The sequence below is a fragment of the Gilbertella persicaria genome (assembly GCF_025201335.1).
Source record: "Gilbertella persicaria strain CBS 190.32 chromosome Unknown B0P05scaffold_9, whole genome shotgun sequence".
NCBI lineage: Eukaryota > Fungi > Mucoromycota > Mucoromycetes > Mucorales > Choanephoraceae > Gilbertella > Gilbertella persicaria.
The window spans coordinates 496259-522370 of record NW_026251970.1 but is presented as its reverse complement, the minus strand read 5'-3'; the positions used below and the strand labels follow the sequence as shown (position 1 = coordinate 522370).

The window sequence follows — 26112 nt, the reverse complement described above, 5'->3', positions numbered from 1 at the left end:
ATTTAGGTACTAGTAAGCTTCAAAGACAGAATTTAAAGGTAGTAAAATAAAGTTGTTATAAAAATATAACAGAAAGAAAAGATTCGATATGGTTTATTGAAGTAACTCACTTCCTTTTTAACCTTTTTAAAAATGAGATTTAAATAAGACAATTTCAACAACACCAATAGCACCAATGCACCTAGTAATTTCAACAATAATTCGAATGGAATTTCTTGATCTTGTACCATTCTTGACAAGTCCGCTACTGAGTACAATAACCAAAATAGCTAACATCAGAGATGCGAAAATACCAAACGAAATAAAATAACAATAATAAAAAATATAAAAAAAAATATAAAAAATGTAGAAAGTCAATTGACTATCAAAACAAAACAAAATAAGTGTCAAACAAAGAAGACGAAATGGAACTAACACATACAGTACAATTGTATGGTATAACCCATTGAGTATGAAATGAATAAAGAACACAATAGAGCGGAAAACAAATTCTTCCAGCATTGCTACAGACACCCTGCGCCAAACTCTTCGAAAACTCACCAACACAACAAGCAATCTGATTCGCCCGAAGATCTTGAGCTACCATTGGACCAAACTTGTAATAACTATAACTCGACCAATTCTTAAGGGATATTAATCAAACAAATACCAAACGACAGCCAGCAAAGCCAATCAACAAAAAATATACACAATTACTTAACTTAAATAGCAGTCTCTTGAGAAAACCAGAAAAATAGAATACCCAAAAAGCGACAACCAAAATAAACATACGTCAGTATAGCAAATCTCTAACTCACAAAGTTTGTCAAGATCTTCTTTGAGTTTTTTAGAGTTTTCATTTATAAATTCTTTGTTAAAAAATACATATAGCGTGCTTTCGTGTTATTGACATTTAAGAAAAAAAGGTTGGTCCAAATTGGTCAAGGTTGGCCTTATGTTGTTGAGCCTAAGCATACTAATTCTTTTTTTTTTTTGGGAGAAAAACAAAGTATCTGGATAATACATAATGGTTGTTGTGAACATATATGAACTCATATGCATAGATCAATACATGATGATCATGGCAAAAGACCAGATCACATCTATGGCAATTGCAATGGATCTATAGTCACTGACATTCACTCATTCTACTAGAAGTACTATATCGTCTTCATAGTCAGAGATTATGGACCTAGTGGCTCTGTTATTATTAATGGCCCTCATAAAGTGACAGTTAGAGCTGACAAATATGTAGTAGTTTATTCAAGTTCAGGTCAGATCATGCACTATTGGCTGAGCTGACAACTTCCTCTAAAGGCATTTCTCTTAATTGCTCCTGATCTAACAAATCAATCCGTAGTCAAGAAGCTAACCCCAAAACAACACTTTGGCCGAGAAGAAAAAGTATAAAAACCTCGACATTTTATAGCAATTGAAAGATAACATTTCTTGGAGAAATAAAAACCTATACAAGTTCTAACGGACTTTCTCTGTGTTCTTACCTTTTCTCTTATTTTATATCTTTTCTCTCTTCATTTCACAACAATCGCATTAGGCCATGTATTCGGACAGACTTTTTCTATGAAATCAACAATTTAACAGACTTTGAGTATAAATTTAACAAAAATTAATACCAGTGCACAAGTATGCTATTTGGGTCAACAGAAAACTTTTCCTGGTTAAAAAATATAATTGAATTTTTCTTTGATTGATGAAACAAGTCTTCATATTTAAGTGAAAATCCTTTATTTCTGAATGCATAATTCTTCCATTTTTGATGGAAGGTTTCTACATTTAATAGAAGGTTTCTTCCATCGCTTAAAAGAATCAGATTAAATTAAATTAAGAAAAAAAATAAAACTATTTATTTAAATTTCGAAAATCCAAAACACACACATTTTTTCTCTATTATCCTGCTATTCTTTACTGTTATATTGATTGAGCGTTACGAAATTCCTTTGTAGACCTGATGTGTTTATATTGTAGTCTAACAAGCGCTTCAGTCTTTGATTTCAAAATCTGTCTTTGACTATTTCATTAAATATTAAAGCTGCTACCAATTGGTAGTATACATGTGAAGAGAAACCTTGATCTAATTATATGTAGAATTGGGGTTCATATGGTAGGCCTGTCCATGGTAGTAAATGAGCTTTGATTCTTAGTATCCCTACCAATATTGTTTCAAATCTAAACCTACTTATACTGAAAAAAATCCCTCAATGAGGTTTCTAGATGAGCATCTATCGATGTTGCTATACCTTTCATTGTGACAAAAAACCTCCCTGCGGTCTAAGAGAAAAAACCATTTCAACAACTAGAAAGCATAGTTTCGGTGTTTGGTAGTGACAATCTTGCATTTTTTACGAGTATAGTGCCATTCGAGTATAAATTCATACATTTAGAGTGCAATGGCTATCTAAGTACTACTTTTGTAGTACTTTTTGCTCTTGAAGGTGCCTTTATTCTCTCTAGGGCTGTATCTTGAACAGAAAAAGAAAAGAAATCGCCTAAAAAATATATCAGAGTGAGATTGGATTGACTTGACATCTTAATCAAAGTGGCTTATTTCAGTTCGAAAAGCACAATCATGCAGTAGAGATGTAATGTTCATTAAGATCTTTTGTTATATATTGCGTAAAATAGTTTACACCGTTTTGTATGCTTTATGAAATTTTTAATAAAGCTTGTTTAGATTAGACACTTGAATTATGTTTATTAATGTTAGTTAGCTATTATTTAATATTGACTGTCATGTTAGAAGTTGCTTTCGCGATGGGATACAGATAATTGTTTTAATTTTAATGCAAAACCATAAGGGTAGCATAGAGGATAATAGATCAAAGATTGCTTTTATGATTTGATAATTCAAACATACCTTTTAATAGCTATCAGTGCTATAAAACGCATTTTGTGGATCGATGTTAGCTTGATTCATGCAAAACAACGTCTATCATCTTCTGCACCTAAATATAACGAAATAGTGTGGCAATTTTGGATTTATGACAAAAATAAAAACAACATTTGACTTTGTCGATTACGTTGAATTTAAAGAGCTTATAATGCAAATCTTTCTGTTTCACTGCATATGGTGATGAAGTTTCTTAGTTTATTGTAGACAAAAGCAAGCTTTGATTTGCTGTATGATGATTATGAATATATTTACAAAGAAACTTGTATCGGTGAAGGAATGATAGAATTTTTGTAACTCTTATTTGATAATAAGAATAAAGATGATAATATTATGTACTAAATAATAGCAGCAAATGCACTTTAATAAAACACATGAGCTGGCTATATGATCTTTTCATGGCCTATCTCAAATCAAAAGCTATCAAATCCTAGTCAGATAGATTCAGAAAAGAGGAAGCCAAAAGTAAATATTGCCACATTTTATTGTTTTAAATAGTCCTTTGTGCCCGTTTCTAAACAAATCCAATAAGCATTAAGCCATATAATATGTTTTCTTGTATTGACGTTCATTCAAAGACAGGGACGAGTTATTGAAGTGTATCAACGACTTTGGACCCACCAAGGCCTGCATTGTTTGAATGAAGATCAAGAAATTACCTGTAGCTCATCGTATAAACAATTTTCACAATAATAACCTAATAGAAAATAACTCTTTAGTATCAATAGACATAATCCATGTGTCTAGTCTCGAAAACCCATCTATAAGAATCGTACACGACGCATGTGGTCTTATTTAACAGCCGGATACCGATTTTGCTATAAATCACTCTCACCAAAAGATGTGGCTCTACCCAGGCCTTAGGTTGTCTTTCAGAAGGGTTACACAGATCCATCGATTATTGAAACAACTTTGAGAAAAGCGGCATAATGATGCTATTTTGATGATAGCAAGTATTGTAATATCAATTTAGGAATCAGTATTCATATGCTCCTCTTAAAACACTTTGAACATATACTTGTACAAAAAATGACCGCACTTTGTCTTTATTATTCCTTTTCTATTTTACAACTGTGTATGCTGCGTCTCAATTTTTGATTAAAAAAAGTAATTTACAATGCAAACCAAGTGATGACTTAGATGCCACGACCACCGGTAACTTCAAGAGTGTGACCAGTGATATAGCTGGTCAAAGGAGTACAGAGACTCAAGACGGAACCAGCAACCTCATCAGCAGTACCAGCACGACCAAGAGGGATATCAGCATAAGGGTTGATCTTGGCAGCATTCTTGTTACCGGTAGGGATACCGAGGGAGACCTTTTGACCATCAACTTCAATAGAAGCACCAGATTCCTTGGCACGAGTAAGACGAGTATCAACCCAACCGAATGCAACAGTGTTACAACGGACACCAAACATACCCCATTCCTTAGCAACGGTCTTGGTTAAACCAACAATACCAGCCTTGGCAGTAGCATAATTAGCTTGACCAACATTACCATGAAGACCAGAGGTGGAAGATACGTTGACAATGCTCTTGTTTTCATTATCCTTCTTACGAAGGTACTTGGAGGCAGCACGGATAATCTTGAAAGGAGCAGTGTTGTGAACAGCAAGCATCAAGTCCCATTGCTTGTCAGTTATCTTGTGAAGCATACCATCATAAGTGAAACCAGCATTGTTGACAATATGGTTGATTTTACCGAAAGCCTTGACAGTTTCTTCAATCAAACGTTCAGGGAAGGAAACATCGAGAATATCACCGGGAATAGAAATAGCCTTGAGACCAGCAGCATTAATGTCAGCAGCAACTTGATCAGACTTGGCTATGATGAATTTATGAGCATACATCCAAATTTTTATCCATCATACTTTACCAGCGTCAATATCAGTAACAACTACCAAAGCACCTTCACGGGCGAATAATTCAGCACAGCTCTTACCAATACCTTGACTAATAAGCGTGTTAATTGTGCTCGTTGTTTTAGACAATTCAACTTACCCAGAACCAGTGATGATAGCAACTTCACCAGCTAATAAACCCTTAGTATAGTTACCGGACAAATGGCCCTTAATAGTGTTTAAGCGATCGTTGGCGGACATAATGTTATTAAATGTGGGGAAAAAAAGAATAAAAGTTCATGGAAGAAAAAATGTGTAACTTTTATAGGTTTTCCGATTTCTAAATAGTCAGCAAAATTATCCACCAGTCACTGGGCATAAGACGTGTGAAAATTTGACCTTGTTTTCATGTTTTATGTATTAAATCGTTAGTCATTAGAATTGATTAAGCAGAAATACATATTTCTCTTTAAGCGCGTCTTTCTTTTTCCTCTTGGTTTTTGTTTAAATAAAATGTTAGAAACAATCTATATTCCTCAGGTACACTGCAGTCAATGGCAGGATTGCCTGTCTATTTCTCAGGCACGACACATTTATTCAAGAGGAATGAACACTTTAATTTACCTCATAACGTCTTTACATGGGTAAAATATTTTATAGCCATGTTTATTAAGGCATATAGGACTTTTGTAATCGCATCAAAGTCAAATGGGCACCTGGCCAAAAAGAGATACGCCTTTCAAGATTATTTAAACTATAAAGCTCTTGAATAAACCGATGTTCTGTATTGTATCACGTGACACAGCTGGTACGATGGATGTTGTTATCAATGAAGAATAAAATATCACTGTCTCCAGCTTCTTTTCTATTCCTATTTCTAGTTTAGTTAAGTCATCCCAAACATTATCATTACTTTCTCTTTTGTAAGAAAATATCCTCAAAGGCAGGATAAATTAAGCTTGAATTGGCAGTAAAATAGAGGGCAGTAGAAAGTTGAGTTTTACAAAGATGGAAGAGTTTAAAGAAGAGCAAAGAGAGATTATGACACGGCAAATTTCAATATATTGGTGTCGATTATTTGAAAGAAACAAGCTCTTTCTCATCTTGAAATATGAGAAAAATCAGACTACTTAAGAGCTTTCGACTGTATAAATAAATTATCAGATTGCTCTAGTTAGAAGCCCATATGTCTATAGTTAAAAAGATAGCTTTCTTTAGGGAAACATTTCAAAATAGTATCAAGTTGCGCTGGTATTCCAAAATAGGCACTTCATGTAACACTTCCTGTCAATGCACCTCAAATGGCAAAAAGCATCTTTTGCTTGAAAAATACCATGTAATTGGATAAGTAAAGATACACTAAAAAAATGACTGGTTACTTGCCACTTCTTGATGAATAATCAAAGCATCCAATCACGGCACGCATCTGTTTATGAACTAAAATCTTTTAATTTTTCTTCTCTCTTTCATCATTCTTATACTAATCCACGCAATGACCGAGGCACGTACTGCTACTTTGGAAAGAAAGACAAACGAAACCGACATTAAAGTCACAATCAACCTTGATGACAAATTTGATCAAAAGATCCATATTGACACCGGTATTGGTTTTCTCGATCACGTAAATAACAGCTTGTCAAGTAAAGTCAATAGCTAAACAGATATGTAGATGTTTCATGCTCTTGCCAAACACGGTGGTTGGTCTTTAAACTTAACTTGTAAAGGCGATCTCTATATTGATGATCACCATACTGCTGAAGATACAGGCATTGCCCTTGGTATGGCTTTTAAGCAAGCCCTTGGTACTCCCCGAGGCATCAAGCGTTTTGGCTCTGCTTTCTGTCCCTTAGATGAAGTATGTATATCTATTTATGATAACCATTATTGACTGTTCGTAGGCCCTTGCTAGATCTGTTGTTGATATCTCTGGTCGTCCCTTTGCTGATATTAACCTTGACTTAAAGCGTGAAATGATTGGTCAATTGTCTACAGAAATGATTCCTCATGTTTTGGAATCGTTTGCTGGTGCAGCTGGTATTACACTTCATGTGGATGTCTTGAAGGGTAAGAATGACCACCACAAGGCTGAATCTGCGTTCAAGTCTTTGGCTGTTGCTATTCGTGAAGCCATTACTAGAACTGGTACCAATGATGTTCCTTCTACAAAGGGTGTTTTGTAATAATAAAATATACTATGCAACGTTACTCTTCAGTACTTTTACAACACTAGAACATATCTTGATAGTTAACCAATAGAATAAAAATAATACTGGCTATGTTTTTCTAATGTAGATGTTTGATACAAAAAAGAAATGTCAAAATGCAATTCTACTAGCCAATCATTGTTTAGCATTCCTGATAGCATATATCCATCTATTTAAAAGAATTTGAAGAAGCCACTGTTTTTTTTTCTTTCTTTCTTACTTGTTCTTTAATAATGGCCACAAGGTACTTATGTAAAAAAGAAGGCAAACTTATTTAGACCTTTTATAGACTTGATCGGTTGGTTTTATTACTAGACACAGGTTCAACCACTGCTGTGAGACGCACTGCTGCTCAACAGTTGGGTGAAATCCAAAAGCAACATCCTGGAGAACTCTATAATTTATTATCGAGAGTAAATAAACACATGCACACGATATGCTTATTCATGATTGCTTTAGATTGTTGTTCATCTAAGAAGTAAAGCATGGGATACGCGTTGGGCAGCAGGCCAAGCATTAGAAGCTATTGCTGCCAATGTACCCGCATGGGATCCAGAAGACCAAGATGCCATGAACGAAGATCAGCCAGAAGATTTGCATAAATTACAGTTTAGTCAATTTGATCTTGCCTCTGTTCTTCAGCACGGCAAACTCTTGTTGGGTTCTGCTGGTAAAGAATACGATATAGACTTTTCAGACATGACACCACAAGAACGCTTGGAGCTTCAAAGACGCAACCTGAAAGAACGCCTTGGTCTTGCCAGTCAATTCATGGATGGTATGTATTTATATATCTGTTGATTTTTGTCACTAAAGCAATATATTCTAGTTGACTTGGTGGATGATGCTGATTTGGATACAAAACAAAACAAAATGAAGACAGAAACCAAGAGTCCTTCACCTTCGCCTTCCACATCCACCACAGCACCCACCCCAGCTGTAGCAGAAATCAACATGGCAGGCTTATCTGCCCGTGAGCGTAACATGTTGAAGCGCAAAATGAAACTAGAATCCAAAATGAAGGGCAAAAAAGAAAAGTAAATTAAAATAGGATGAACCATGATTGACTGTTTCTTTTAGAGTGCGTGTGATGGATTTAAAGGGTAAATCAGAGCCAAAGCCTGTCAAGATAGAGTCAAAAGAAGGTAGATAGTCTTGTATCATGATGATTTCATTGATCTATGTCTGTAGAATTTGAATTCACAGCTCAACCTCAGTCTGACAAATTTGTTGTTGAAGTAAAGAAGCCTGTACAAGAAAACGATCAAGTAGATGAAGTACAGCGTGATTGGCCATTTAAAATGGTATGTGAGCATTTATGTCTGGATTTATTTGACCCTGCTTGGGAAATTCGTCATGGTGCTGGTATTGGTCTTCGTAGTATCCTAAAGGCCCATGGAGAAGGTGCTGGTAAAAGACTAGGCAGAAAGGAAAAGAATCAAGAAATGCATAATGCATGGCTTGAAGATGTAGCTATTCGTTTACTATGTGTATTTGCATTAGATAGATTTGCTGATTTTGTATCGGATCAAGTTGTCTGTCCAGTGCGTGAAACATGCTCACAGACGTTGGGTGTTGTTCTGCAGTACATGACAGCCAGTTCAGTCGAAAAAGTACATCAGAATCTACTTCAATTGATTAATCAAAACGATGCTTCATTTCAAGGAAAATCTATTTGGGAAGTACGCCATGCTGGTCTATTGGGCCTCAAGTACACAGTGGCTGTAAGAAAGGATTTGGTAGATATGTTGGTAGATGGAACAACAGGTGCAGTCATTCTAGGCTTACGTGATCATGATGATGATGTACGTGCAGTCAGTGCATCCACACTGCTGCCCATTACGGCTGAATTTGTACGCATGAGCTCAAAAGAACGCATTCGAGATGTCATTACAACATTGTGGGACTGCCTAATTGATCTCAAAGACGACTTGACAGCTTCTACAGGCGCAGTAATGGACTTGATCTCTAAAATGTTTGAACAGCCTGGTGTCATGGATATTGTACGACAAGGCTGCAGTCTATCTGAATTAGTGCCTCGTTTACACCCATTCTTCAGACACACTATCACCAGTGTTCGTATTGCAGTATTAAACACCTTGTTGACTTTTATTGAATGCGGTACTGCAGCAGAATGGATTGATGACAGAGTATATCGTCTTGTATTTCAGAACTTGATTGTAGAGGAAAAAGTGGACATTATTGAAAAGACATTGACTGTCTGGAAAGGAATGACGATTGGTGGCAAAGTAGACAACCCATTGATTCTTCAAGGCACTCAAAACTGGCTAGGAAGTTGGTTTGAAATTACAATGACACCTATTGGTCAGCCCTTGGATATTGCTACCTACTTTTATAAACCTCCTGGTGCTTTTGGTAACGGAGGCACCTTTGCTACAACGACCTCTGCACCCACTGTAGGCACCAACAAGAAAGGAAAAAAGGCAGCGAATAACAATATAGGCAACATTCGTACTGAAACTGTGCGTGAAGGTGCAGATAGAGATGGACATAATTTAGATGCTGGGATGATTGCCCAAGATTTCTCGTTGATTACAACAGAGCAAGTGATGCGATGTCGTATTGCTTGTACTACTGCTTTGGGTATGGCTATGAGTACTTGGCCTGATGATTCCATGGAAATGTCGTATCAAGAAGTTCTGTTAACCCTTTTATCTTCTCAATGGGCCTTGAAGCGACAATTGGGCGCTATGGCAGTAGAAGAATGGGCCAAAGCTGTCCTTAAGACAAGATATAATGCAGATTGTATTAGTCATGCTCCACCAGAAGCTATTTTAGCCAACAGTCATAATTTTCCTCGCAATCTCTCTGAAGCCATGATTGCTAACCTAGAGACGGCTCAGACAAACAACACAGAGTTTTACTTTGAATTAGTACATGTACTGAAGCGCATTCGTGGTGAATGTCAAAACATGGTCAATGCTTTCCATACAGAAGCCAAGGTACCTCTTGAGCTTATTCCCACTTTACCTAGTTTGGTCCCTGGCGAAGCATTGCCTGATCAAGGTCCCTTGTTTACCATTGAAACAGCCACTGGTGTTGTAGGCGAAACATTTGAACAACTGCTTGCCAAAGTACCTCGTAGTAAAGGGCGAGCTGCCTTGATCACGGCTTTGGAAGATCGTCAAAAACGCGTCGTGGCCTCGATCGGTTATTTCGAAGAACTCAAGCAAAAGATTGAAATCAATGTGTATGCTAGCACAGCAGGAGCCGTGGTTGAATTAGGTGTCTTGCCCACCAAGCTTAATCCTGTGATTCGAAGTGTCATGAACAGCATTAAATACGAAGAAAATCTCGAACTCCAAAAGCGTTCTGCTGCCACATTGACGGATCTGATTGCTCTTTGCGAACTCAACAAATCTCGCTCTAATCCTAATGATAAAGTCGTCAAGAACTTGTGTACATTTTTATGCAGTGACACAACCATTACGCCTGTCTTGCAAGACAATCAAGTCAAGTCTGCTATTTTATCCATTGCCAAAGAAGAAACAAGCAAGGCGAATGCAAACAAAGAAGTATTGACTCAAGAACAAAAAGACGCTCAATTGATGAAACGTGGTGCTGAAATTACTTTACGTGCATTATGTGATACGTTTGGTGATCGCGTATTTGACATTGTGCCTAAATTAAAAGAATGCATCAGTCAAAAGGTAATTGAAGCCTTCCCTCTTGTCAGTACCAGCAGTGAACAATCAGATAATTTGATCACAACCGATTTCCAATTAGGTCAAGATGTGATTGATTCCTTGGCTATTCTCAACATGATTATTCCTTATTTATCCAAGGGCCTTTGGAACCACATTATTCATATTGTACCTCATATATGCAAAGCATTGCAATCTTGTTATGCTGTTATTCGCCATGTCAGTGCTCGTTGTTTAGCCGCTATTGCCAATGTGATCACCACAGAAACTATGCAAATTATTGTAGACAAAATTCTGCCTCAATTAGGAAATACACTGAATGCCTATCATCGTCAAGGCGCTTCTGAATTAGTGTATCATTTAGTTCAATTGTTGGATACCAAGATCTTGCCTTATACTACTTTCTTGATTGTGCCTATCTTGGGTCGTATGAGTGATGTAGATGAAGCTGTGCGTTTAACATGCACCAATTGTTTTGCTCTCTTGATTAAATTGGTTCCTTTGGAGGCTGGTATTCCCGATCCACCTGGCATGTCTGCAGAAATGTTGGCTCAGCGTGATGAAGAGCGTCGCTTCTTGTCTCAACTGCTAGATAGTTCCAAGGTAGAAAACTTTACTATCCCTGTCAAGATCAATGCAGAACTCCGTAAATACCAACAAGAAGGTGTCAATTGGCTGGCTTTCCTGAATAAGTTTCATTTGCATGGTATCCTGTGTGATGATATGGGTCTTGGTAAAACGCTGCAATCCATCTGTATTCTTGCCAGTGATCATTTCCATCGAGCACAAAAATTTGACCAAAGTAAATCGCAAGAATGGGCTCCTATTCCTTCAGTGGTCATTTGTCCTCCTACTTTAACAGGCCATTGGTACCATGAAATCCTGAATTACTGTGGTAATTTAAAACCACTGCTATACACAGGTGGTCCTGCTGAAAGAAAAAGGTATTGAGTACCTGTAGAATAGATGGAATACTAACACTAGAGTAGATTACGTTCTTCTATCTCAAGAAACGATGTGATTATTATGTCCTATGATATTATTCGTAATGACATTGAAGAACTATCAGCGATTACATGGAACTATTGTATTCTTGATGAAGGACATATTATCAAGAATGGCAAGACCAAAATCACAAAGGCCATCAAATCACTTCGATCTGATCATCGTCTTATTTTGTCTGGTACACCTATTCAGGTAAGTGAAACGCTTGTAAAGATCTTTGCTCATGTTTATACAGAACAATGTATTAGAACTGTGGTCCTTATTTGACTTTTTGATGCCAGGTTTCCTTGGTTCTGAAAAGATCTTCAATGAAAGATTTGGTAAACCTATTTTGGCTAGTAGGGACAGCAAGAGTTCGTCAAAAGAACAAGAAGCAGGCGCACTTGCATTAGAAGCCTTACATAAGCAAGTGCTGCCATTTTTGTTGCGTAGATTAAAAGAAGATGTCTTGCATGATTTACCACCCAAGATTATTCAAGATTATTACTGTGAACTAAGCGATTTACAAGTAAAGAAAAAAAAACAAGGTCATGTCATACAATTGAACGCTAACATAAACTTTAGAAATCACTCTATGATGAATTTGCCAAATCGCAAGCCAAATCATCTGTTGAGCAAGACCTTGTTTTGGACAAGAAATCAACAGATAAACCTAAAGGAGCAACGCACATTTTCCAAGCATTACAATACCTTAGAAGACTTTGCAATCATCCCTTACTTGTAGTCAGTGACAAATATCCCAATTACAAGAAAGTAGAATCGTTTTTGCAAAAGACAAATGCAAACATACATAGCATTTCAAATGCACCTAAACTACAGGCACTAAAGTAAGTCTCCCTTTCTGTTTTGGCATGTGTTTATCTTTTTTTTTAGACAATTATTAGGCGAATGTGGTATTGGTGTGACTACCACGGAATCAGATTCTGATCCTGCAGCCATGGCTGTTGGCGCTGTCAGTCAACATCGTGCCTTAATCTTTTGTCAGTTGAAACCCATGTTGGATATCATTGAGAATGACTTGTTCAAGACATTGATGCCTACAGTCAGTTACTTGCGTCTAGATGGTTCTGTTGATTCAAACAAGCGTCATGAAATGGTTCAAAAGTTCAATGCGGATCCTTCTATTGACGTCTTGCTGCTAACAACTCATGTTGGTGGCCTTGGTCTAAACCTGACAGGCGCTGATACTGTAATTTTTGTTGAGCATGATTGGAATCCCATGAAGGATTTACAGGCTATGGACCGTGCACATCGTATCGGTCAAAAGAAAGTGGTCAATGTCTATCGTTTGATTACCAGAGGCACATTAGAAGAAAAGATTATGGGCTTACAAAAGTTCAAGCTAAATATTGCTAATTCAATTGTCAACCAACAAAACTCGGGTCTTCAAAGCATGGATACAGACCAAATTCTAGATTTGTTCAATGTTGGAGAAGGTGAAGACACAAAGAAAAAGAAGGCCAAGAACCAAGATGCTTCAGCTGAGGGTTTGGGTGTTGCTAAAGCTGTTTTGGATAACCTGGAGACCTTATGGGATGAAAAGGATTATGAAGAAGAATACAACATTGATAGTTTTATCAGTAGTCTAACTTAATTGTGTACAAAAATAAACTTTATTGACCTGTATATTTGTGGTTTTCTTTCCAACTTGTATAGAATGTCTTGAATAAAGTCTTCCCTGATCCATCTAAACATGACAAGACATAATTACGATCTGCTTCTGAGCATAGATCAAGTATATCATAAAGAGCGTTTGTCAAAATTGACTTTATGCTTGGCTGGACGATACTCATGTTGGGATTGGATTGAATCGTGAAATATTCTATCAAAATAGAAGGCGTGTGCTTTGCTACCATTCTTTGTAGTGTCTGTGTGCTTTTAGAGGCAGATGAGAGTGTAGGTTGTTTTTGAGGTATGGTAGTCAACACACGAGCAAAGCGTTGTGCTGAAACATCGTCTAAAGGAGCATAATCAGAAAACAAGGAGATAGTACGTCCCATTTTTAGCTTGCTCTCGTCTATATGTTTGCGTTTCTTGCCTGTGACAAGAGACACATGAGATGATTTAAAGCAGTGCAGCATGGATTGAACAAGAGCAATAAAAGGAGGCATCATATAAACCACTTGTTCTTTGTGATGTGTAATAAGGTTGGAGAGAATAGAGCAAATGTCAATAAAGAGAGCATTGGCTAAAGCGGCATTCATCTGTCCCTTAAATCTTTCGGGAGCTGTAGGGTGTGCTACTTGTAAGAGACAAGACAGCAGAAGAGAAGCATCGTAATCTTTGAAGTGATAAGACTAGACAATAGCATTAGCCAAAAAGAAGATCAATGATCATGAATTACCTGATCACTTGTCAATTGTACAAGCAATTTCAAGAACTCTTGCAAGTATCTGAATGAGGTTGTTTTACCTGCAATGAGAGACAACTTGAGCATAATCACTGGTATTTGTTTTCGTAGGCGATTCTTTTCGGCTATGGCAGAGTTAGTTGCATAAAAAATAAAATTTTTAACTTACAGTCAACACAATTACTTTGTAAGAGTGAAAAGAGCGAGAGCAAGACCAATGTGCGTTGTTCTTTACTACTATCAACTCTATGATTTGCTTCATCTTCTGCTTGTTCCAGAAAGCTTTCAAACACAATGTTGTATTGTTCTTTAGACAAGGACTGAACCCACGAAGTAAATGCTTTTGATAGAATATCAATGGATTCTTGATCACCTAAGGAAAGTGTTAAACCATTTTCTTTTGTTTTTTTTATCTTTACCTGTTTTGAAAACGAGGGAATAAACAAACCACACAGCGGCAAGCACACGCTTTGTAGAATCAATTTGTTGGTAGCGAGTCAAGATAGAACAAAATGCAGCGATGAATTCAGTAGTCATATGCAAAACAGCAGACTTGTTAAACTGTAAAGCTGATTGTAAGAACTGAATAAAAGGAGAGGCCAAATCGGTCAATGTCTTGGAAAGCTTTTCGATACCAATAGCTAAAAAAAGCAAATGAGTTTATGTGGTATGTGCGTTTGCATGCATTACCTTCATCGACTGTGGGTCCCACAATGCGAGCATACTCTTGAACAAGTCGAGTCAAATTGAAAACAAGCTTGATTTGTTCAAATGTGCCTTCGTGATCTGCAATGATTTGTGCTTCTGATTGATTTGCTTTTGTCACTTGTTCCAAGATAGAAGAAACAATTTTTTTTGCTTTATTCAGTGAACAAGTGATGTAGCTACTGATTTGGGATAGAGCATTCACTGCATAAACAGCATTTGAAAGATCGACTTCGCTGGATTTACTATAAAATATATGAATACAAGCGTAAATCGATCAAAAATTACTTACCTGTTGGCCAAAACAGAATTGATAGCAGACAAGAGATTAATCAGTTTTGTAAGCGTAACCTTTTGATCATTCTTTTCAAGACCTACAACACGTTGTCTAAGGGTATCTTGGAGATAGGTAAGCGAATGCTCATCAGGGGTTTTGGAGCCTGCATTCATGATCATTTTACGCAGAATATGTTGATCGAGTTTATTCGTAACTCGTTCAAGAGAGTCCAGTGCTTCTCGTTCTTGTGATTTCCATTGTTGTTGAGAAGATACAAACCAGTCTAAAGCAATAGCATTTAAACCCTATACAGAACATATGAATATACTTATATTTGTCATATCAGTTACTTTACCAAAATACTATGCGTACTGAAATAGCCAATGAATCGTAATTGAAGTGCTCTACACATAAGCGATAATTTGATTCGAGTAACAGGATCAGCATGAGTGCATTGAACACCCCAGATATCAATTAGTGTAGCCAAATAGATAGCTTGTGGGCGTTCATTCTTTTCAAAATATTCAATAGGAAAAACCAAAAGAAGTTTCATCAAAGAAGCTACTTTTTCAATGTTGTCTGAGCTCCTGGCATCACTGTCTTGATCCATCAAATCTTCTGTCGACTTCAAAACTGCTAATAAAGGTTCTATGGTTTGATGGTCAATTGAAAGAGGTTTGCTAGTATCCAACTTAGAGACCATAGTGATTGCAGTATGCGATGTTAGTCCCGTAGTGGACAATTCGTTCTTGGAGAGATGAACAAGTGTATTGAAAATGGTTTGGATATTGCAGTCTAACATGATTTAAGTAAGGCTTGTCTGGATGAATTATATTTACCTTTAAAGCATTTGGCTTCATAGAAATTAGCAGATCTTAGCAATGTTTTGTTCAAGAGTTGTGCAGAAATGGAGGTCGAATTAGAATCGTTTATCAAAGACATATAGATAATGGAAGCAATCTTCTCAGCTCTATTATGGTCTGCAAATCGGCTATATACACAACATGATCAGTACAATGACATATATAATCCATTAATAACTTACGCTACTGAATCAAACCACTCGTCTGAAATCAGTTTCCAACATGCAAGTTTAACCGTATTTTTAGTGTTGAGGTCTAAAAACGACCCACTCCATTGTGCTTCTTCATACCACACGTCATCTGTAACATAATCTACTACTTTGTTGACCAACTCAGTTGTTTGCTTGGCTGAAGATTGCTGTAAAAGAGATGCATAATAAACATGTTGAAGCATCGTGTTTGCCTATAAAACAATGGGTAAGAAAGAGCCTTGATGTAAGATAAAATACTTTACGGTTATCACTGTCATCATGCGAGAGGCCAAATTATCAGTACTTGAGTACTTGTCAAAGATGTGTGTATAGGCATTCACAAGCCATTCAAGGTCATTGTTTTCGAGCTTAGAAGTGTAAGTATCAAAAAATGCTGTTGTCAGAGTAAAATGGATGTGAAGGGCGGGTAAAATAGTGTTTTCAATCTGATCTTTTGATACAAGCCAAGCAGCAATACTTGGCTTCACAAAATCATAAAACAAGGACATGACAGGTGCTTCAAATGTGCGTAATTGGTGTCGATTCAATTTCAAAGCATTGGTGAATTCTGCCATATAGAGGGCAATCAAAAGCAGTGCGTTGTTTGTAGGAGATGGTGTATTTTTTTTTTGCTTTTTATGTGCAGGCTCTTCATTTGATTTTGCAACGCGTAATATGAGATTGTCTTGTAACTCTGAAAAGATACTAATGGCCTGAGCTACAGGCATTGATTTAGCCACCACAGATGAAAACCTAAGTGTTGATTTAATGAGTCAACCACAGCCATGATGTCCACTTACTCTTGCAAGAAATCTCGGGCGAACATGGGTTTTCCAAGTAGTTTATAGACATTATCTGTCTTTATCTGCTCCACATTGTTGATCAAATCTGTCACAAAAACATCAACTTGTCTTGAAGCAGCATAGGTATGTAAAATAGATTTTGCAAATGTAAGACAAGATGCTTGAGCACTGTCAGCAGGCTATATCCATCTTGTTAATTATCGTTTCACTGTTATGCATACTTACGTTCAATAGAGTTGGCCACAAGCCTTGCACACAATTTTCAATTAATGAAAAGTCAATCTTCAAAAGAGTATCTGTTAAATTCAACACACGACCTTGATCGTATTCTAGCATTGAATTAGAAAAGGGTGCTTTTCATATGAAACTTACTGTCTGTGTCTTGAAGATAATGAAGAAGATCATTGACTATTTCATTCAAAACCCCTTGTTGGAATTTAGCAATATCGTCATTACGAGCACTGTATACATTCCATTGCAACATGTTCTTTAACAGTTGACAGAGTGTTTCGAGATAAGCAGATACTTGTTTATCTTTCATGGTATTCAAAATCTTATTCAAGTGAATAAAAAAACCAAACTCGGCCATTCTACTAATGTCTTGCATAGCTATTGTGCTTGTATTACGTTTCTGTCGAAAAGCACCGAGAAAAGCCGAGAATAAAGTAGGAGTGATATCGACAGCTATAGAGCAAATCAATACAGTTCTTATAATCGCTTTAAATACTACCATCTAATACTTGTTCCACGTCATCTGTGCTGTTGGTCATGGCTTCCAATGTTTCAAAAAGTCGAACAACATAGTTTGTCTGCTTCACTTTCCCTTCTGACGTATGATTTTCTGATCCAGTATCTTTCAATACAGAAGTGTATTCCAACACTGTATCTGCATGGAACAATGCATGGCAAATGATATTGGTGATGGCTTCTGATACTTTTTCGGTTTCTTTGTTGTTTTCAACAAGGTGAACTCTTCGACGAACGCATAATAATTTGGTGAATGATTTCTCGACAATGAATGAAAAGACCTATATGTTTTTTTTCACTTTTTGAGTTCTCTTTTCTTTCTCTTTTATCTATCGCTCTTACTTTCTTTTGATTAGCAGCCAAGACAAGTTGTGAATCGAATCTTTTAAGCAGTGAATAAGCTGTCAAGACAAGTTGGTGAAATGCTTCTAGTTCTTGTTTATCCTGTAGATCCTTCAAACACAAAGTAATCTGTAAGGTCAACGAAATCAACAATTGATCTACACCAGCTGAAACATGCTCAAAAGCAGGTCGATAAGATAAAGTGAAATGATCAGAAAACAAAATATCAAGACATTGGTGTACAATGGATAGAAATTGAGTTCTTGATTCGGATTTGTCTTTATATAATTGCTGCAATAGGGTGGAAATAGAAGAAATTAAGTTGACATGGATAATAGGTGTGGATTGCTTTGGGTTTATGCGTGCCTTATTATCATAATGGTGCAAGAGTTCATTTAACAAGGTCCAATAAGGAAGTTGAAGTAAGCAACAATCATCCAATCTAAATATATTCAATTTGAATAACACTGTTTATTGAAGTGTAAGACTTACTTTTTCAAGTTGGGTTTTGCAAAGGCCGAGCAGATCCAGTCAAATAAAAAATCGTCCTTATTAGGGAAAAAAATAGCGTTGCTGTGCCAAGCTTCGAGTGCTTTTTCAATTCTTTGTTTGGAAGAAAGACCAGCACCTTTAAGGGCCTTGGCGATCTTTTCCGATGTCAACTCACTCATAGTTAACAAAAAAAAAGCCTAAAGGTTTTCGAGTTCTACTCGAAAATTATTTTTATGACATGAACGGTCACATTGTGACCTTCTTATCGCATTGCAGTCTATTTGAAGAGAACAAAGTGCATTCGTCCAAATTAAATGGTGTATGAGGATTCTCAAGTCATTCTTATAAGCTACAAGATACTCTATTTATGAGAAACCATATACTCTGCTCACTCCACCTCATCTTGAATAGGATATTTGCATAAGCAGATCAAAAAATTAAATCAAGATTTAAAAGTTCGCGACGGGAAACCAAATTTTTCTCTCTCTCTCTATCTCTCTCTCTATCTCTCTTTTTCTCTTTAGTCATGAGCTTCTGGAAAGCGATATGGCAATAAAAGAAGTATCGAATTCAACAAACGCTTTGTCTTATTTCTCTCAAAAATCAACTACAGGACATTTAGTGGCTAAAAATGCTTCTGCACTCTCTACTTCACGCTCCACATCGTCATTGCCCAACTTGGTCAACTTCAATAGCGCATCTGCCTTGACCAATATTCACAAAAAACAACCTGTAATTGTCCGTCGTGGTCGCAGTCAACAAACAACGCGAGTATCGAATGAAAGTAAAGAACAGCCGAAAAAGCCAATGTATATATATATATATATATAAATAATAAACAAAAGCATAAACTCATTATTTTTGTTCTCTAACAGTAGTACTAAACGAAGACATTCATTTAGTAGTTTTTTAACTGTTAAGTTTGGAAAGAAGACAAGTATGGACGAAACTATTATTGAATATAAGCGGACAGCTACCTCGATAGCCAATAACATCATTACCTTTTCAAACCCCACTATCACAGGAAGAGTGCCATCTGTTCAATTTCAATCAGGTAAAAAAGGACATCGACCTAGGTCTTATTCAGAGTAAGTTATATGTATATGCGATTCCTATTGATATGATAATAGACTTCCATATAATCTACCTCCTGTCGAAAGAGCCCCTCCAGTAGCAACAACCAACAAGACACCTGCCTATGAATACTATGGATTTGTCATGTATTTATCTTCTTTTGTAGCATTTGGTATGTGCGCACATGAAAAGAAAGCAAGTTAATATGATATAGGCATCTATTTAATATGGGCCTATGTGCCAGATCAAATTTTGCATCGACTAGGCATTACTTATTATCCAAGTCGATATTGGGCATTAGCCATTCCCATTTGGCTTATGACATTTGTATGGTTTATTTTCCTTTCTTTCATGGCTGTAAATTTAATGAATACACCCTCTTTTGATTCTCTTTATTGTATTACTGGTAAGCAACACAAAAAGAAACTCAAGCTGACATGGAATAGATGAGCATGCTAATTTGATGTGTATGGATAAGGAAATGATATCTGATCGTCCATCTGATTGGATGCCTGAACTTCATGACATACCCATTGGTCTTGTAAATATGCTTCTCTATCAAGAAGAACCCTATATGATACCTACACAAATGAACAAGGGTACAAAAGATGATTTGGTGCGCCATAAAACTAGACTAAATCAGACCAAATTTGTACCAAAGAAAAAATAAAGATATAGATAGCAAAAGATCTAATCAAAAAAGAAAGAGATCATTACAGCAAATGGTTTTCATCAGATAGTCATTTTGTGATTAAACAGCAGGAATCAACATTGTAGTATATACTCAACTCTCTTTGGCAACCACACAGTAAATAGTATTCAACTAGACTGTTAAATATGCATCAAAACAATATAAAGTGTTTATAGCCAAAAACAGTAGAAGGCTACACTTTTTTTTTAGATAAAATACCAAGCATGTCTGGAGATAAGTTTTATCAGCTTCTCTCTTTCTTTTTTTTTTTTTTTTTTTTTGCGCAATAAGCATTTTATTGAATTGATCTTCTATTTAAACAATCATCAAGCTTAAGAAATACAATAATATATGCAAATCCTTTAAGGATATGATCGCATGTGTCACGGATTACAGTATGCTTATCAGGGTTTCTTCATCTAATATACTCACATAATAAAATTATGGTTCTAAATTGCGACGTTGCATTGACGCGGGAACCATAATGCATTGTATGAAATACATTGGTAAACCATACCGCTTCGAAAAAATTAACCGTGGTCAAGAAGGGTAAATCAAAGAATCCTATAATTTGTCCAAAGGAAAATAATTGTAGCCAAAAGGGAATGGTTTCAATTTGCTGCATTTGAAACAATAAGTACTGGTACCCAGCGGAACGTTCGTCCAGTGGCAGTGATAACTGGTTACACCTAAAGAAATGATGAATTTGTCAACCGGCAAATCTTTCCTCGCATTAGTTGGCAAACGATGACTGCACCAAAGTGGCATGGTGGCCTTGGCATTCTTGACTTGTTTTCTCAGCAGAAATCACTGTGTTATCATTGGCTTCATCCTTTTTTGTGTCCTCAAGCTGAACGGTCTCTGATACAAGACTTTCTAGCAGCACATACCCGTGCTTTGCTTCAGACTGAACATCTGCTCTTGGGCCTGCTCTTTCCTCGTTCTCCCCAGGCCAACTCAGGCAATTGGCAAGTAATAGTGTCACAGTGTGCTGCCAGACAATGGATGCTATTCCTAGGAAACAGTACTCATACATGCCAAACCCTATCGAATGCCTTCTACTGCCATTACGCGCAATTTTTTTGCCATCTGACACCTTTGACTTGCCTCTCAAGCTACGCACAGTAGCAGTTTCCTATCTATATGAGTACCATCCACAGGATTACTATTTGGCATGAATACCAGTTTCTTCCTTTCCCCTGGATATCCGTCGTAGTGTCAGAAGATATATTCAAGCAGTGAATCAAAATCATTGTCAACTGGAGCCGTTCTTTGGTCAATGCCTTGTTCGTACTTCATTAGACTTATACAATCCTGTGCATATTCCTGCAATCCAGAGGTCTCTTGGTTTCTTTTCTTTTGTGCGTATGTTGAAACTGCCTTTTGACAATGAAAATTTCATTGCCCTCAAAAATGGTGGCTGTACTTTCCGTAAGGTCATCACACAAGCTGCCTTGTCTGATATCATTGCTCGGCAAGAAGTTTCTTCTGCTGCTTGGAAGTACTTTTGTTGTATACCTATCACAACATTGCAGAGAAATGTGATGTATCGATCTCTGACTCACAAGATTCCCACTCGCTTACTTCTATCCAAGGTTTTTCCTGCTCGCTTCCCTACTGCTGCTTGCATTTTGTGTGGTGATCAGGAGACTGTGTACCATTTCTTCTTTCGCTGCCCCCAAAAATTTCCGTTCTGGGATGCCTTGATTAGGGAATTTTTGTGGCCAGGCACCTCTCTGGATCTAGTCTTTGATGCACTTGCATCTTTCAATTTTTCTCGGATTCGGTCTCAAACCAACTGTCCTCTTTCAGTAGCCATGGTAACCTTGATCGGCCTCTCTGAAATCTGGAAGACCCATTGGGCTCATACCATTCAGAACCAGCCATTCCATTATCTCTCTGTTCTTTACAGCACTCGCTATCAAATTAAGCGTATAGCTGCTGAAAATGACCTTTCATCTTGAGAGGTCTTTTCTCGCAATAGCTGCTCTTTTTTTTTCTCGGTTTCTTTTTTTTTTTTTTTTGAAATTGTAGTACCCTTTTTGTTTCTTTTAATCCTCTTATAATAAATAATTGCTGAGCACCTCTTTTAGTGGGCCCCTCTCGAGACCACTAATACATGCGACAAATAAAATCAAAAAAAAATCGAGTCTTTGCTAAGAACTCCATAAAGACGCAGTTATTGGACTTTAGTGCAGTGACAGAAGCTGTAGATATCTACGTTCTGAATCTAATGAAATAGAAAAAACAATAAGTCTACTGCTAGAATTTTGAACAAATGCGCAAGAATGTTTATGAGGTCTTTCGCTCATATCTCATCATTTTTGTAGTACAATTAGCAATCAAACGCATTTACCAAAACTGGACCTTCTTACACTCATTTTGAGTATTTAAACTTGCCGATAGCTCTATTTTTCGTACTGTAGCATCAAAAACAAGCTCAAGGAGTTGTCAAACAGATCATTTTCATGACTAGTAGCCTTTAGTTAAAAGGCCATTTTGGCCTAATTTTACAAGTCGCTTTTTTTTTTTTTGTCCAAAGCAACTTCAAGGACACCATAGATGTTATTAGACATTGTTTGCATGTATTTATAGCATTCATGCGTGCATAAACAGGCTTTATGTTACCCTTATATGCCTAAGAAAAAGACAAAAGATTGCTGAAGCATTTGCTTGCCTGGTGTCTCTATTACATGAATAAACTGTATAACGCCAAATTGCCTGTTCGAATGAAATACCTTATTGCAACAGTCTAAATCAAAGAAAGGGAATAGTTGCTTATAAGAAATGTCAAAGTGTCGGGAAACTCGCTTCAGCTTTATGATACACGATATATGAAAAGTAATCTTCGATACATATATTAGATAAGATGTAAATTGTCATATACTTACAACTCTAGTTTGGTTGCAAACTTTTCCTATAGTAAAAGACACACTTAGCTTAAAAGGTGCATTGTTGTTAGCATGATTTAATGAAATCGATAGTATGGTGTCTTGAGAGAAATGCTAATCATCAATACACATAAATACATCTAACTCAAAGTGTTTTCTCTTGTCACTACATGTCATTTGTACTATTTTGTTGACTACTAAATTTATTGAGATATAGATATGTACAAGATCGACGACCACAGCATCATATAGACTAAGAAAATGCAAGTCTAACATGTTGTTATATTTGGAGCTATAAAGTGTTCAAAATCAAAACAAAACAGTAAGTGTTATTATGCTAATTAAGAAAGAAAAAATCAGATATGCCATCGAATTTATCTTGAACAGGACTTAAAAGAGCTGTGGAGTCAAAGTCGACAGTCGCCATCTGATTTTGTAGGTAATAATTGATAAGAGTACAAGAGGATGCCCAGTTGTTCAGAGTCACACTATGATCCCCAGAAACACCTACATTTAATGCTTGAGACCAAATAGAGACATTAGATCTATTTGTGCACTAGATATAAGTCTGCCCTCATTTGTAATTCATGCCTCACGATTATGGTATGGTTTAGTTGTAAAAAGTATGCCAAAGGTACAGAATGCTCTATGGATCTATATACCTACCTAAATAGAACCCTACATAAAAGTCATTTTTCAGCTATTAAAGTGAGCTTCATTCTAGCTTTATTCTGATTTTAAGTTTGTTATAGTGTTTATGTGTAGTGTTGTTGAAAGAAGAAAGAGAGAGAGAGAAAAAAAGAGAGAAAAAAAGGAAACATGTATAAAGCGTATAGATAAATAATACAATAAATTTCAAATACACATACACACACCTGTTGTATAGTTTATTAACGGCCTGTGTATGTAATTAGGATTGTTTGCATTCAGGTGCATTTTCACCCTTGGAAGACTATAAAAACCAGTTAGAGAAGATACTCAGATACAAAGAGTTGACTTACAACAGCAGCATCGTCAGCATCGTCAGCATCCTCATCGTCTTCCTCATCATCTTCATCATCTTCATCTTCATCTTCATAAAAGTCATCCTATAGAGAAATCAATGAGTTACAGACGCATATAATATAAGCAACTTACATAGTCTTCATCATCATAGTCTTCATATTGAAGAGCCTTGCCAGTAAAATAGTCAACAGCATGTGGGATGATTTTATCCTTGAATTCTTCACCCATTTCATAATCAGCTTCCAACTTGGCATCCAAGCCTTCAGCTTCTTCTTCGTCAATTTCTTCTTCTTCATCAGGGATAGTAGGAGGACTGAAGAAGTAGAAGAAAGAGTTTGAAGGAACAGTACGCTTTACAACGCGAGTCTTGTTGGTACCCTTATGACGTTGCTTCTTTGTTTCGACGGTAACAGTCAAATCTTTACCTTCCTTCCAATCAACAGTACAACCTTCAGCGTGATCATAGACAAAATCACCACCGTAAGCATGGTCTTGGTAAAAGTATGTCTTGGTAAGCACCTTGTTAGTGAAATAGTCGTTCTCTGAGAATTCAAATTCAAGCTTGAAGCCAGGTTGTTCCATGTATGACATGCGGACATCAACCAAGTGTTTCAAAGCACCTTCGTCCTCTTCTGTGATTGTCTCAACAATTTGAGGGTGGTTCTTCAAAAGAGTCAACCAGAATTCAGGGATACCCTTTACGTCCTTATCTTCAGCTTCTGTTGGTTGCTCCTTCTTTTCTGATACTTCTTCCTCTTCCTCTTCCTCGTCAATCTTTTCACCCAAAGCGACTTCTTCATCGGTGGGTTCATAATCACCACGAATGACTTGAGCACGTTGTTCATACAAAGGTCGATACAATTCAAGATATTTCTTTTCTAAGGCCAAGACTTCTTCTTGAAACTTGTTTTCGAGTTCAGAGTGCTTAGATTGAAGGAACTTGAGACCATTAATACGACGCTTAACAGAAGTAGGCAATGACTCAATGTATCCAGAAGGACGACCCACCAAAGTTCCCAACTTGCCTTGAAGCATGCTCAAGAGAGCAGGATTACCCGTGAATGCACCAGCCAAGCCAGAATCATTATCAGCTGAGCCTATGAAAGCGTGTTAGAATACTAATGTTCTATATGAATATACTTTACCCTTGACATTAATGGTCTCCATGTCTTCAGAAATAGCAGGGACAGAAGGGCGGTAGGTTGAAGTAATGGGAGCAGGATTGATAGGTGTATTTTGAGGTGTGGGAGCGGTAAGATTGCCGTTCTTGTTCTTAATATCAACACCAGAAGCTATTCAAAAAAGGCATAAACAAATCTGATCTCATAAAGTTGATCTTTAATAGACTGTACCTGATTGTTGGGAATCCATTGTATTATACTCAACCAGTAATAGAGTAGTGATAAAGAAAAAAAAATTGATTTTTTTTAGGGTGTGAGTGAATACAGGAGATTAGCGTCATCCAATAGGAATGCAATGATTTTTGACAGTCATTTATTCCCAAAAAGATTTTAATGTACACTTTGTAAGCTGCGGTTTACTAGAAAGCATATTGGGTTGTGGCCCTATTAATCAATTGATATCAATAGAATTCGTTTGTATTCGTATAGTTATTGCTTAATGAGTTGGATCAGCAAACAAGTTGAAAGGTGTGCAATAGGAAACATTAGAAGAAAGCAACATTGCTTCAAAATGAAAGCTTGCTGGGTTAGAAGGACGCTTTTGTTTCGAGTACTACAATGCCATTGTAATTAAGAAAAAAAAAGAAATTAGAGTAAAGTTTTGTGCTACAAGATTACAGAATTAACTTGTGTATTTTAATAATGAAAACGGTGCTTGAAATATACTGCCCTAGATCATCATATCATGCAATAACATGAACATATTGAGGCGGATAAAAACAAGGAAAAATGTCAACAAGAAACCAAAGCTTGAAAGGCCACTATAACGACATAATATTGTGTATCTTTTTTTATACCTATCAAAGCAATACTTTCCGAATGATAAGCTGTCTGTTGTAATACACTGTCCATGTCAATACTTGTTTCTTTCATAGCTTGTGTATCCTATGATGCA

General features: G+C 36.7%; 7 protein-coding genes across 7 annotated transcripts; 3 read left to right on the top strand and 4 right to left on the bottom strand.

The window, feature by feature from the left end:
* Positions 1-3903: 3903 nt before the first annotated feature.
* Positions 3904-5074, bottom strand: B0P05DRAFT_602688 (uncharacterized protein). The gene is made up of 3 exons (XM_051583274.1): positions 4892-5074; positions 4767-4843; positions 3904-4715 (listed from the first exon to the last, which is right to left on the bottom strand). Exons 1-3 carry the CDS (start codon positions 4990-4992, stop codon positions 4024-4026), a joined length of 870 nt encoding a protein of 289 aa, XP_051437405.1. The 5' UTR covers positions 4993-5074; the 3' UTR covers positions 3904-4023.
* A 1040-nt stretch (positions 5075-6114) lies between these two features.
* On the top strand, positions 6115-7022 carry B0P05DRAFT_532317 (Imidazoleglycerol-phosphate dehydratase-domain-containing protein). The gene is made up of 3 exons (XM_051577073.1): positions 6115-6352; positions 6401-6586; positions 6630-7022. Exons 1-3 carry the CDS (start codon positions 6224-6226, stop codon positions 6909-6911), a joined length of 597 nt encoding a protein of 198 aa, XP_051437404.1. The 5' UTR covers positions 6115-6223; the 3' UTR covers positions 6912-7022.
* Positions 7023-7154: 132 nt separating this feature from the next.
* B0P05DRAFT_487001 (uncharacterized protein) lies at positions 7155-13206 on the top strand. Its single transcript, XM_051575271.1, has 10 exons — positions 7155-7179; positions 7225-7348; positions 7395-7713; positions 7765-7972; positions 8016-8080; positions 8127-11544; positions 11590-11797; positions 11841-12113; positions 12170-12432; positions 12479-13206. Exons 1-10 carry the CDS (start codon positions 7169-7171, stop codon positions 13197-13199), a joined length of 5610 nt encoding a protein of 1869 aa, XP_051437403.1. The 5' UTR covers positions 7155-7168; the 3' UTR covers positions 13200-13206.
* A 12-nt stretch (positions 13207-13218) lies between these two features.
* B0P05DRAFT_578026 (Urb2/Npa2 family-domain-containing protein) lies at positions 13219-15879 on the bottom strand (the record flags this gene model as incomplete). The annotated part of the gene is made up of 8 exons (XM_051581828.1): positions 13219-13902; positions 13950-14080; positions 14125-14328; positions 14375-14596; positions 14646-14905; positions 14953-15242; positions 15293-15732; positions 15777-15879. The coding sequence occupies 8 exons, from the start codon at positions 15877-15879 to the stop codon at positions 13219-13221; spliced, it is 2334 nt and encodes a 777-aa protein (XP_051437402.1).
* Positions 15880-18371: 2492 nt separating this feature from the next.
* B0P05DRAFT_465393 (uncharacterized protein) lies at positions 18372-18554 on the bottom strand (the record flags this gene model as incomplete). Its single annotated transcript, XM_051574266.1, has 1 exon — positions 18372-18554. The coding sequence occupies one exon, from the start codon at positions 18552-18554 to the stop codon at positions 18372-18374; it is 183 nt and encodes a 60-aa protein (XP_051437401.1).
* Positions 18555-18661: 107 nt separating this feature from the next.
* On the top strand, positions 18662-20252 carry B0P05DRAFT_532309 (PIG-P-domain-containing protein). The gene is made up of 5 exons (XM_051577072.1): positions 18662-19184; positions 19251-19463; positions 19506-19621; positions 19664-19855; positions 19896-20252. The coding sequence occupies exons 1-5, from the start codon at positions 18922-18924 to the stop codon at positions 20117-20119; spliced, it is 1008 nt and encodes a 335-aa protein (XP_051437400.1). The 5' UTR covers positions 18662-18921; the 3' UTR covers positions 20120-20252.
* Positions 20253-23941: 3689 nt separating this feature from the next.
* B0P05DRAFT_585003 (uncharacterized protein) lies at positions 23942-25407 on the bottom strand (the record flags this gene model as incomplete). Its single annotated transcript, XM_051582406.1, has 5 exons — positions 23942-23983; positions 24033-24119; positions 24169-25133; positions 25182-25328; positions 25389-25407. The coding sequence occupies 5 exons, from the start codon at positions 25405-25407 to the stop codon at positions 23942-23944; spliced, it is 1260 nt and encodes a 419-aa protein (XP_051437399.1).
* Positions 25408-26112: the final 705 nt, after the last annotated feature.

Excerpts from the sequence above, each read along its gene's own strand:
- B0P05DRAFT_602688 (XM_051583274.1), bottom strand. The coding sequence starts at position 4,992 with ATGTCCGCCAACGATCGCTTAAACACTATTAAGGGCCATTTGTCCGGT. Across the intron at positions 4,844-4,891 it reads GCTATCATCACTGGTTCTGG|TCAAGGTATTGGTAAGAGCT; the intron begins GTAAGTTGAATT and ends CACGCTTATTAG. Across the intron at positions 4,716-4,766 it reads TGTTACTGATATTGACGCTG|CCAAGTCTGATCAAGTTGCT; the intron begins GTAAAGTATGAT and ends AATTCATCATAG.
- B0P05DRAFT_532317 (XM_051577073.1), top strand. The coding sequence starts at position 6,224 with ATGACCGAGGCACGTACTGCTACTTTGGAAAGAAAGACAAACGAAACC. Across the intron at positions 6,353-6,400 it reads GTATTGGTTTTCTCGATCAC|ATGTTTCATGCTCTTGCCAA; the intron begins GTAAATAACAGC and ends ACAGATATGTAG. Across the intron at positions 6,587-6,629 it reads CTTTCTGTCCCTTAGATGAA|GCCCTTGCTAGATCTGTTGT; the intron begins GTATGTATATCT and ends GACTGTTCGTAG.
- B0P05DRAFT_487001 (XM_051575271.1), top strand. Across the intron at positions 11,798-11,840 it reads TGTCTGGTACACCTATTCAG|AACAATGTATTAGAACTGTG; the intron begins GTAAGTGAAACG and ends ATGTTTATACAG. Across the intron at positions 12,433-12,478 it reads CCTAAACTACAGGCACTAAA|ACAATTATTAGGCGAATGTG; the intron begins GTAAGTCTCCCT and ends CTTTTTTTTTAG.
- B0P05DRAFT_532309 (XM_051577072.1), top strand. The coding sequence starts at position 18,922 with ATGGCAATAAAAGAAGTATCGAATTCAACAAACGCTTTGTCTTATTTC. Across the intron at positions 19,185-19,250 it reads GAACAGCCGAAAAAGCCAAT|TAGTACTAAACGAAGACATT; the intron begins GTATATATATAT and ends GTTCTCTAACAG. Across the intron at positions 19,622-19,663 it reads ATCTTCTTTTGTAGCATTTG|GCATCTATTTAATATGGGCC; the intron begins GTATGTGCGCAC and ends AATATGATATAG.